This window comes from Elephas maximus, chromosome 26 (assembly GCF_024166365.1).
Source record: "Elephas maximus indicus isolate mEleMax1 chromosome 26, mEleMax1 primary haplotype, whole genome shotgun sequence".
In the NCBI taxonomy this organism is placed as follows: Eukaryota; Metazoa; Chordata; class Mammalia; order Proboscidea; family Elephantidae; genus Elephas; species Elephas maximus.
Genome location: NC_064844.1, coordinates 14634996 through 14647072, shown reverse-complemented (window position 1 = coordinate 14647072; position 12077 = coordinate 14634996). Strand labels below are relative to the sequence as shown.

The 12077-nt window shown below is 40.2% G+C and overlaps 1 protein-coding gene across 1 annotated transcript in view; it reads left to right on the top strand.

Moving 5' to 3' along the window:
* The window catches only part of MSH2 (mutS homolog 2), an 86327-nt gene that overhangs the window by 16432 nt on the left and 57818 nt on the right, over window positions 1–12077 (top strand). The window contains exons 3-6 of the mRNA XM_049870337.1: window positions 1512–1790; window positions 3369–3515; window positions 7803–7952; window positions 8412–8545. Coding sequence (XP_049726294.1) covers window positions 1512–1790; window positions 3369–3515; window positions 7803–7952; window positions 8412–8545 — 710 coding nt within the window. The remainder of the gene's footprint in view (window positions 1–1511; window positions 1791–3368; window positions 3516–7802; window positions 7953–8411; window positions 8546–12077) is intronic.

The following is a 12077-nucleotide window of genomic DNA, read 5'->3' as shown; positions in this document are numbered from 1 at the left end:
TGAGGTCCCCCTCTCTGCTGGCTTCCCTTTCCTTTTATCTTTTGTGAGATAAAAGCTGGTGCAGGCCACACCCCAGGGAAACTCCCTTTACCTTGGATCAGGGAGGTGACCTGAGTAAGGGTGGTGGTACAATTCCACCCTGATCCTCTCCACATAAAATTACAATCACAAAAAAAAAAGTGGGGGACAACCACACAATATTGGGAATCACAGCCTAGCCAAGTCGATATGCACATAATTCAATCCATGACAGCAACAGTAGGTAGGTTGGTAGAATGTGGAAATGTAAGCATGATGTTAACAGGATTATCAGTTTGGGAACCTTAATGGTTATTTGTGTGTAAACCCAGCTGCCAGATTTCAAACTGAAATTACATTTTTTTAAAACATAATATATTACTGAATTTTTGTTGAAAGTTTACCCAGCAAGGTACGTTCCCATTTGGCCATTTTTACACAAATTATTCAGTCATGTTATGTCCCACTTTACTGTTTACCAAAGGGTGACCTTAGAGGATAGGCTCGGTTCTGGGTTTAAAGAGTGTCTCAGGGAGATAGTCTCAGGGGCATCTCCATTCTCTACTGTTCCAGTTTGTCCAGCTCTTTTTTTTTTTAAATAAAAATTTGAGTTCTGTTCCACATTTCTCCCATTCTATCTAGGGACATCTATTGTGACCCTGCTCAGAACAGTCAGTGGTGGTAGCCGGGTACCATCTAGTTCTTCTGGTCTCAGGGTAGATGAGGTTGTGTCTTGTGTAGACTTGTTTCTTCTCTGAGCTTTTGGTTACTTTTTTACTGTTTTACTCCTGGAGAGTAACCCATTGCCGTTGAGTCGATTCTGACTCATAGCAACACTACGGGACAGAGTAGAACTGCCCCATAGGGCTCCCAGGGAGCAGCTGGTGGATTTGAACTGCCTGAGCTCTTAACCACTGTGCCACCAGGGCTCCAGGTTCCTGGAGAGTTGTTGTTAGGTGCCATTGAGTCGGTTCAAACTCACAGCGACGTATAGGACAGAGTCGAGCTGTCTCATAGGGCTTCCAAGGAGCAGCTGGTGGATTCAAACTGCCAGCCTTTTGGTTAGCAGCTGAGCTCTTAGCAACTACGCCACCAGGGCTCTTGGAAGGTAGAGACCCGTATTTGTATGTTAGATAGTCACCCGCAACCTTCTAAGAGCTTAGAAGCTGCTCACTTCACTAGGATGCCAGTCGTGATTTTTGTGACCTGTGTTAGGCTAATTGACTGAGTTGTCCCATGAGACTATGGTCCTAAGCCTGAAATCACTTTTGATAACATTTATTTTCACATGTGCCCAGGTATTCTGAGAATAGTTGAAAGGGTAGGGATCCTTTAGAGAAAATATGGTAATAATTGGAATATATTGTTACAAGCAATTACTTTATATTAGGAGACATTTTATTTAAAAAACCCTCTGGAGCTGAAATTCTTATTTGCTAGTAAAATTTTAAAAGTTCAGCAGTTTCTTAAAATTTTTCTTTATTTTTACTTAGGCTTCTCCAGGCAATCTGTCACAGTTTGAAGACATTCTGTTTGGTAACAATGATATGTCGTCGTCCATTGGAGTTGTGGGTATTAAAATATCCATAGTCGATGGCCAAAGACAAGTTGGCGTTGGGTATGTTGACTCCATCCAGAGGAAGCTAGGACTGTGCGAGTTCCCTGATAATGATCAGTTCTCCAATCTTGAAGCTCTCCTGGTTCAGATTGGACCTAAGGAATGCGTTTTACCAGGAGGAGAGACTACCGGAGACATGGGAAAACTGAGGCAGGTAAGGAAATCCGAGTCTAGTGACAGGAGAAGAGAATCCAAGCCTAGGAAAGGCTTTTTAATGGACATAATACTGTTTTATTTAAGAAAAACTCATGAAGGAGTCTAAAACCTTTGTATCTAATTACAGTAGTGTTTTATTTTGAGGAAGGTCCTGATGTTTGTCTTTGACAGAAAACTTCATATTTTTAATAGTACACCAGAACAAGAGGTTTCTTGTTTTCAGACCATTTCTACTTCAGATCTTATCCCTTTCCTCTCCTTCCTTCCTTCCTCCCGTCATCTGTCTTCCCTTCCTTTCTAAAGAGTAGCAGATATTGGCCTCAAAGTGTTTAGAATTGATAAAAGGAATGCTTTAACAGTTAGGGGAAAAAAGAGGTGATTTAGGGCCAGTTTGGAAGCAAACTGTACTTATTACTGTATTTAGCATGGACTTATCAAATAAGCAAATGTAATTCCTAGGGTTAGTTTTTGATTGTTCAGGTGTAATTTTAGCCTCTTACTTGAGTGATGCTTTTATTTTTTTACTTTAATGAAATTCTCATTGTTATTTGTTTAGCTGTATGGCTTATTTAGATGTTTCTTAAGGGATGTATACTCTAAAGATTATTTTCTTTTTGTGGAACCTTGAATACCTATAGCACTACTTGGAAGATAGCAAATCTATTATGGGCATTTTTAGCATAGATAGTATCTTAGGCTAGGTTCTCTAGAGAAGCAAAACCAGTGAAGCATCTAATCTGTTTATCTATCTACAAAGAAATAGATTTATGTCAAAGAAATGGCTCATGTGGGGATATAGAGGCTGGAAGTCCCAAGTCCATGTCAGGTGTTAGGCTGGAGGTTTCTCTTGACTCACGTAGCTGATGAAACCAAGATTGGCAGGTCAGGTGGTAGGCTGCTGGCCCACAGCCTGCGGAGGCTGACAAGTCCAAGATCGGCAGGTAACACCGCAGGCTGCTGGCTCACAGGCTGCAGAGGCTGACCAATCCCAAGATCTGCAGGCAGTGTGGCAGGCTGCTGGCTCAAGTCCCAAGAACTGAAGGTCAGATGGTAACAAGCTGGATGTTGGGTCCAGAGTGAGCAAAAGCCAGTGAGCTTTTCCAGAACGTCCATAGGTATCGGATGCAGGTCACATTCCTGAGGAAACTCCCCTTACAGCTGATTGATTGATCACATCAGAACACATCATAGAGGTGATTACATTATATTACAAAATGGAGGATAACTCCATCATTACATAACTGCCAAACCACTGAGAATCACGGCTGGCCCAGCCAAGTTGACACAAAACCACGTTCCACAAGTAGTATTCTGTTCAGAGTTTTTACTGTTGAGATGATTTTTTTGAAGGCTTCATGTGAATGTGATTTAACGTTTCTATTAAAATTTAGTCTATAGATTTTTCAAAAATGTGTTAATGCATATACGTTGCCGTTGCCTTGCACGTTACATAAAAAGTCATTGTGGGCTAACGATCTGTTGAGCTCTTAGCACTTTATATTCATCAATATTATAGTCTTCCTTTTCTCATTGTAATACCTGAATATAGTAATTTGAAATATTTCTCGTAAAATAGATTATTCTGAGAGGAGGGATTCTGATCACAGACAGAAAAAGAGCTGAATTTTCCGCAAAAGACATTTATCAGGATCTCAACCGGTTGTTGAAAGCCAAAAAGGGAGAACAGATGAATAGTGCTGTCTTGCCAGAAATGGAGAATCAGGTCAGTGGATCCATTGCAAATGTGAATTTATTCTTAAATTATAATATTGTCTTTTTAGAAGGTTACTTCTATCGCATTTATCTTAAAACCTAGACTGTGGATTGATGACACGGTACTTATTTGATCTAAGATTAAAGTTGTAAAAATGATTGGAAAAGTTTAAATGTAATTTTGTAAGTATAATATTACTGTATTAAGCTACATATATCTTTGGGGGTTAGGAAAGTTTTAATGGCTTCACTTGAAAGAGTCTAATTATTATCACTTTAGTAGTTGAGTTAGCATAGTGAATGGAGGGAAGAGAGACCTGTTTTGTATCTCACCTCTGTTAGTTGCTGTGGAGTGTTTGGGAAAGCCTGGTGACGCAGTGGTTAAGAGTTTGGCTGTTAACCAAAAAGTCAGCAGTTCGAATCTACCAAGTGCTCCTTGGAAACCCTGTGGGGCAGTTCTACTCTGTCCTGTAGGGTCACTATGAGTTGGAATTGACTTGATGGCAGTGGGTGGTGTCTTTGATAAATCACTCTACCTTTCTGAGAGGTAATTTCCCTGTCTGTTTTATAAGGTTAAAAATACTTGTCTCAAAGGATTGTTTTGGAGGTTAGGAGATAATTGTGTAATAAGTAGTGTACCTGAGGAGTTTGACTCGAAATTTGGTTATGTATGATCAGTAGTAGAAATGAATATGCAAACAATGTAACTTTTATGGGATTTTTAGTGGTTTAGGTTTGTCATATTGGCCAAATCTTGGAGGTAAGGATGACTTGAGAGATATATTTTTCTGGTAAAATATTGGAAACTTTTTTTTTTTCCACTTGTAAATCATTTATTTTAGCATAAAGAAATCTAAGGTTTGTAGGGGCTTTCATACTTACATTTTTCAGGTTATGTAACGAAGTCATTATAGCCAGAGAATAATTTCTCTTTCCAGTTGCCTGAAACCACTGTCACAATAGTTTTATTTAGATTGGAAAGAAACAATTGTAGCATCTTTTCACTTACCAGACATACTTCATTTTCCAGTCTTTTCATTCTCGTCATTTTCTCTAAAACCATTGCATACCAAGTGATTTAATCGGCCCAAGCAGCATCTGAAAACACATCAAGGGTACGGTGTAATCGTGACGTCGTAACGTTTTCCTTTATCTTTTTCTTGGGAATATTTTACATTAACAGGTAGAAACGGTGACATTTTTTTTTTCCTTTAGCATACTACATTTGTTATGAAAATTAAAATATACAGAAACTAGAGCTTTTCTCTGGATTAATATGATTCGGCATTGTTAAAATATATTTTGCAAGATGCAAATGTATCAGGTCACATAACAAACATAACGATCATTGTTAGGTGGTCAAAGGAAATTTGACTGCCAATGTCAGATGGGAAGATCTTTCAAATCACTAAAGTCAATACGTATTTTTGCAAATATATATATTTTTTGATTTTTAGACTATATTTTCAGAAGAAATACTGTTCTTTTGAAAATTTAGTAATTTAACTGGACTTTGTAATAAGGTGCTTAAGGTCCAAAATATAGTCTTGTACTTTAAGATAACATAAATAAGACGTTTTGAAGAAGGAGAGGAAAAATAATTTAATTTAATATAATTTACTTAAGCCCAAGAGTTTCACCAGGCACTTTACACAGGGAGTGTCCCTGGATGGCACAAACAGTTAAGCAGCTACTGCAGGAAATGTTGGTGATTGGCATTCACTCAGGCACCGTGGGAGAAAGACCTAAGACCCCACAGCCGTGAAGAGCCCTGTGGAGCGCAGTACTACTCTGACACACGTGGGGCTGCCAGGATTCAGGACTGACCCCACAGCCGTGAAGAGCTGTGTGGAGCACAGTACTACTCTGACACACGTGGGGCTGCCAAGATTCAGGGCTGACCCCACAGCCGTGGAGAGCCCTGTGGAGCACAGTACTACCCTGACACACATGGGGCTGCCAGGATTCAGGACTGACCCCACAGCAGCTGGTTTTGTTTTGTTTTGTTACCTCATTTATTCTTTTCAACAACCCAAGAAGGTCATTATCACTGCCAGTATTTTATGGATGAAGAAACCCAAATAAATAAGAGAGACTTGAGGAAGCGCTTTCCAAAACTATAGCTCCTGACAGATGGGGATTTCTGGCCAAGGTCTAGGCCACATCTCTCCTTGTCTGAACGAAGTGACTGCATCTTGGATTCTAAATGCAGCTTCTGTCGTATAAGATGAGCTCGTGCTTAGAAATGGCTGATGTTAGATAATTCAGACCTGTGTAGGTGTGGGACATTACATTAAGCATGGGACTTTGGTTGTCGGCTGATTCTCAGAAGATGCCCCTTTCTCTCCCCTTCCAAAATGGTTTTTCTAACCTGTGCTTGGGTCTTTACAAAGCCCTGTACTCTTCCAAGACCTTGTTCGAATCCCCCTGGACCATACTTGTAATTTTCAAAATATTGGAAACCCTTGAACAGGGTATTTGTGGATCATGGAGAAGTAAAATCATAATTTTTATTTAAACAAGACCTACCCCCTGCCCCAAAACCCAAGCCCATTGCTCTCAAGACGATTCCAACCCGTAGCGACCCTGTAGGGCACAGTAGAACTACCTCATAGGGTTTCCATGGCTCTAAATGTTTACAGATGCCGAGACTGCCCCATCTTCCTCGCGCGGAGCAGCTGGTCGGTTTGAACCACCAGCATTTCAGCTAGCAGCTGAGTGCTTTAACCACTGTGCCACCAGGGCTGTGTTTATATAAGGCGCAACAAACTTTGCTTGTCATTTTCAAAGTAGATTTCAAACTAGAACGAACTGAGGCCATTATGGCTGTCATTATTTTGAAGTGATTGTTCATCAAGCAATAGTTTGATTCTGTTGACAATCTAACCTGATTTGACTGTTCATATTAACAATTAAACTAATATGGGTGAGCAGTAATCCCAGTCTTAGTGAAACTTCTGTATGGAAAATACTGAATCCCGACTTTTCACTTCTCTGCCACTTCTGTTCTGACACCAGCTATCCCTGCAGTGCTTTTTCCTCCAGCTAGGTCAGATCTCAAAAGTTAAAGGACTCAGCTCCTTCCGCCGTCTTGGAGCCTGCGGAGGCCTGCTGGGAATAGGACTTCTAAACTGGCAAATGAGCCTGGAAGGCTGTGGTCCAAGGCCATTTTTGCTGACTATAAGTGGGGTCTCCGGAACCAGAGGGAGCACTCTGCTTTGCTTTTCTTAAAATTTGAGATGTTTTATGCCGGAGATGAAGCTGAATTCTCTTTAAGCAAGAGACGTGCTTATGTGTACAAAGCAAAGAACACAGTGACTCCTGGTGGCCGTGCTCTGCAGTAACCTGAACATAAAACACAAATCCTTACAGCGGGATCAATAACATCACAGTAGATGGTGAAGAAATGGGAACTGTCAAGGATTTCATTCTTCTTGGATCCACAATCAACGCCAGTGGAAGCAGCAGTCAAGAAATCAGATGATGTATCACATTGGGCAGATCTGCTGCAAAAGACCTCTTAGAGTGCTAAAAGTAAAGATGTGGCTTTGAGGACTAAGGTGTACCTGACTCAAGCCGTGGTATTTCAGTTGCCTCATATGCATGCAAAAGCTGGGCTGTGAAAACGGAAGACCAAAGAAGAGTTGATGCATTTGAGTTGCGGTGTTGGCGAAGAAGATCGAATACACCATGGACTGCCGCAAGAACGAACAGTCTGTCTTGGAAAAAGTACAGCCAGAATGCTCCTTAGAAGCAAGGATGGCGAGACTTTGTCTCACATATGTTGGACGTGTTATCAGGAGGGATCAGTCCCTGGAGAAGGACATCATGCTTGGTTAAGTAGAGGGTCAGTAAGAAAGAGGGAGACCCTCAATGAGACGGATTGACACAGTGGTTGCAGCCGTGGGCTCAAACATAGCAATGATTGTGAGGACGTTACAAGACCAGGAAATCTTTGTTCTGTTACACGTACGGTCGCTGTGAGCCCAAGCTGACTCAGCGGCACCTGACAACGACACGTGTCCTGCTGTGGGAACGTACCGGAATCACCATTTTACTCCTGATGGGCATTTGCTATTAGAGCAGCTGTTACAGTAAATCTCCACTTCCTGAAAGCTGGTTTTTAATCCTGAGATTATTTAAACTTCGTCTAGTTTTCTTACTTTGGATTGGGAAGGAGCACTAAGGAAAATGATAGTGCTCGAAATTTATTTCATTTTGGCGTTTGCTTTAAAAAAACTGTAGAAGTAAACCTAGTGAAAAAGAGTCTTTTTTTTTTTTTAATTCTTAACCTTAGGTTGCAGTTGCATCGTTGTCTGCAGTAATCAAGTTTTTAGAACTCTTATCAGATGATTCAAACTTTGGACAGTTTGAACTGACTACTTTTGACTTCAACCAGTACATGAAATTGGATATTGCCGCAGTCCGAGCCCTTAACCTTTTCCAGGTAAAAAAATACAGAGGTTAAAAATATTGAGTGATGAAAAAGTATATGCTTTGATATATACTGAAGACACTTACTAAGAAACTTAAATATTTTGAAATACTTAGAATAGTTTTGAGTTGCTGTATTTTATTTTTGTAGCTATAAGCTGTACAAATGGTGTTTGTCAAGGCTTTATGAATAACATGTATTAACAGGAGTTCTTTAAAATTGCATTCTCTGATGTTTTATATCTAAAATGGCAGTAATTTATAAAGTAGTCTTGTTTTGGGGGAGAATGTACAGGAAAAATATAGATTAGCAGGTTGAAAGTTTGATTTTAGGAAAAGGAACTTTCATGCAAGTTTCTCGTTTAGTCTTTGAGAAATAGTATGTGTTTTTGTTTCCAAAATTACTTAATTCTTTTTCATGTAAGGTTTTCACTAATAAGCGTACCATTCTATTTGATTTTTCATTTACTAGGGTTCTCTTGAAGATACCACAGGCTCTCAGTCTCTGGCCGGATTGCTGAATAAATGCAAAACCCCTCAAGGACAAAGATTGGTTAATCAGTGGATTAAGCAGCCGCTCATGGATAAGAACAGAATAGAAGAGAGGTATGTTATTAACATAGAGTCTTGTAAGCTTCTAGTAACTTGCATTTACTCCACACAATTTTATCATTTACTGTAATATGTAGAAACCCTGGCGGCATAGTGGTTAAGAGCTATGGCTGCTAACCAGAAGTTCCTAAGTTCAAATCCACCAGATGCTCCTTGGAAACTCTATGGGGCAGTTCTACTCTGTCCTGTAGGGTTGCTGAGTCAGAATCGACTTGACAGCAACAGGTATTCTAGTATGCAATCTTTTACCTATGTTAGCGTTTAACTACACAGAGAGCTACATAATAGAGTAGTAATGATTTAGATTCCTCAAAGAACTTATTTTCCTAAATAATTTTTTTTTTTTCATTATAAAAAAGTAGTATTTTATTAGAAAGGTGGTGTGGTACAGTGTTTTCAGAGCATGGACTTGGCAGCCAGAGTACCTTGGTTCAAATTATGGCTCTACCACTTTATTCGCTGTGTTATCTTAGGTGAGTTACTCAGCCTCTCTGTGTCTTAGTTTCTTCTGTCTTTAAAATGAAGTTAATACTAGCAACAACTTCATAGGTTTATGAGCATTAAATGATTTCATATATATAAAGTATTTTGGATAGGGTCTAGTACATAGTAAGCCCTTGATATACTAGAAAGGATTTAAGGCAGCCTGAACATATATTTTTGGAGTCCTGGTGGTGTAGTGGTTAAGAGCTCAGCTAATAGCCAAAAGGTCAGCAGTTAACATCCACCAGCTGCTCGTTGGAAACCCTATGGGGCAGTTCTACTCAGTCCTTTAGGGCCTCTGAGTCAGAATCAACTTGATGGCAGTGGGTTTGGTTTAGTTTTGGTTTTATCCATGCTTAGGAGCCTGGTGGCACAGTGGTTAAGTGCTTGGCTCCTAACCAAAAGGTCAGCGGTTTGAACACACCAGCCGCTCTGCCACTCTGCAGGAGAAGGATGTGGCAGTCTGCTTCTGTAAAGATTTACAACCTTGGAAACTCTATACAGGGTTGCTATGAGTCAGAATCCACTGGATGGCAAAGGGTTCGGTGTTTGGGTTTTATCCATGCTTACATTATAGGAAACCCCAGTGGTATAGTGGTTAAGTGCTACGGCTACTAACCCAGTTTGAATCCACCACCAGGCACTCCCTGGGTCAGTTCTACTCTGTCTTATAGGGTCATGTGAGCCAGAATTGACTCGGCAGCAATGGGATATTATCATAAGCATTTTTTAGTGTTACTGTTTTATCTTTATAGTCAGCATTTACTACCAGAATTAATATTATTTAGAAGATAAACTATCAGAATTATAGATTTTGTTTAGAGGTTAAGGATTATCATCACAGGGCACAGCAATAATTTCCACAGCTGGTGGCCTTAAAAAAAAAAACAAACCCATTGCCGTTGAGTCCATTAAAAAAAGACCAAACCTGTTGCTGTTGAGTCCGTCCTGACTCACGGCGACCCTGTAGGACAGAGTAGAACTGCCCCATAGGGTTCCCAAGGAGCACCTGGCAGATTTGAAGTGTCCAGCCGTAGCTGTTAACCGCTGTACCACCAGTTTTCCCGGTGGCCTTAGAAGACTTATTATTTGTGAAGACGGTTTTATGAATTAACGTTTCTGCAGCTGCAGAGGAAGTAGAACTGTTTTCTCCTTTTTATCTTACTGAGGTTTTTTTTTTTTAAACCAGCAAGCAGGAAGGCTGGGTGTTCAAGGCCAAGTGGCACAGCTCCGCAGAATACAGAGAAGGCTGTGCTCCTCACCCACGCCCGCCTTTCCTGCATCCTCTGGCTGCCATGGCTCACGCCTTCTGGGTTAAGCCTTCCTGGATTCTTAGGGCAAATCTGTTGCCTTCTCTTCTGGGCATTTAGGATTAATCTTCCCTCAGGGTGGTGCTTACATCAAATCAAGGTTTTCCGCTTCTTACCTTCCTTATTGTTTTGGGGGATTTTTTCCAGAAGTAGTAGTAGAAATCTCTTGAGTGAGGAGTTAATTTTAAAGTATGTGGCTGTGGAGTAAATTCCATTAAGGAAAGCGAAGATTGCTCTTTTTCTTCTCTTTTTATTAGAGGAGATAGACATTGACAGATGTGACTAGATGTTTGAGTTTTGTGCGTACATCTTGTCAAGCACTGCACCCCAGGTCAGGTTCAGGAATAATGATGAAAACGGGGTTCCTTGTACACTATTGTAAAAAGACCGGGAGGAGGGAGAGGGTGATAATACTGGTATCTGCTGTGTGCCAGGCACTTTGCAAAGCACCTCATGTTTACCAGCTGTAATGTGGTAGAGATTGGATTTGAACCCAGGTCTGTGTGACTCCTGAGCCCATAACCTTAACTACTGTACTGTATTGCTTCTGTCTTACTGTACTAATTGTGTTTAGTGTCATCCAGATTGGATTTTATCAGAAATAAAACTTGTATTATTTTGGCTTTTATTTAAGTTATATCCATGAATTGCTTTATGTATTATACTATTCATCTCTCCATTCATTAAACTCTACTTACACTGAGACTGTTCAGCCATGGCGTTAATACATTTATTTCCAGTTAGAATGGTATGTTATTTTACTTTAAGGAGTACTTTATCTAACAGTTGAATTAGAACATATTTATACTAGGAACGCTGCCTATAATAATGATTTTTTTCACTGATTTTCCGGTAGGTACCAGTAGTCCTTGAGTTGGCATATAACCCTTGAACTCTTAACTTTTTTTTTTTCTTTTGTTGTACTTTAGATGAAGGTTTACAGAACAAACTAGTTTCTCATTAAATGGTACACATATTGTTTTATGTCATTGGTTAACAACCCCACAATCTGTCAACACTCTCCCTTCTCAATCTTGGGTTCCCTATTACCAGCTTTCCTGTCCCCTCCTGCCGTCTAGTGGGCTGGTGTGCCCCTTTAGTCTCATTTTGTTTTATGGGCCTATCTAATCTTTGGCCAAAGGGTGAACCTCAGGAGTGACTTCATGGCTGACCTAAAAGGGTGTCCGGGGGCCAAACTCTCAGGGTCTCTCTGTCAGGCCAGAAAGTCTGGTCTTTCTTTTTGAGTTAGAATTTTGTTCTACATTTTTCTCTAGCTCTGTCTGGGACCCTCTATTGTGATCCCTATCAGAGCAGACAGACTCTTACTTTTTATCTTTTGGGCTTTTTTTGGTCTTGTCTTAGATTCCTGTGAGGCCTTAAGGAAGCTCTCCACATTTTACAAAGTTTGAATTCTGTGAAGAATATTGAATATATGCTAACACATGAAATTGTTCACAGTTATGAAATTGCTGATGCGATAATTAGCATATGTTGAATTTGGTATTCTCACTGTTGTCCAGTTCAAAATTGAGTGTTTCTTTTTACATAAAACTTAATAAAATTCATGTAGCAGTTCTTGTCATTTTAAGTCTTCAAGTAAAAGAACGGATGCTCACAATTTAGACATGGGCAGTGCTTGTGTGATGCTGTGTCATGCTTCCTGAAGCAGTGTCTCAGGTCACTAGGCTTCTCTCCAGGTCGCGTTTTCATTGTGGCCTGAGGAAATGGAGAGG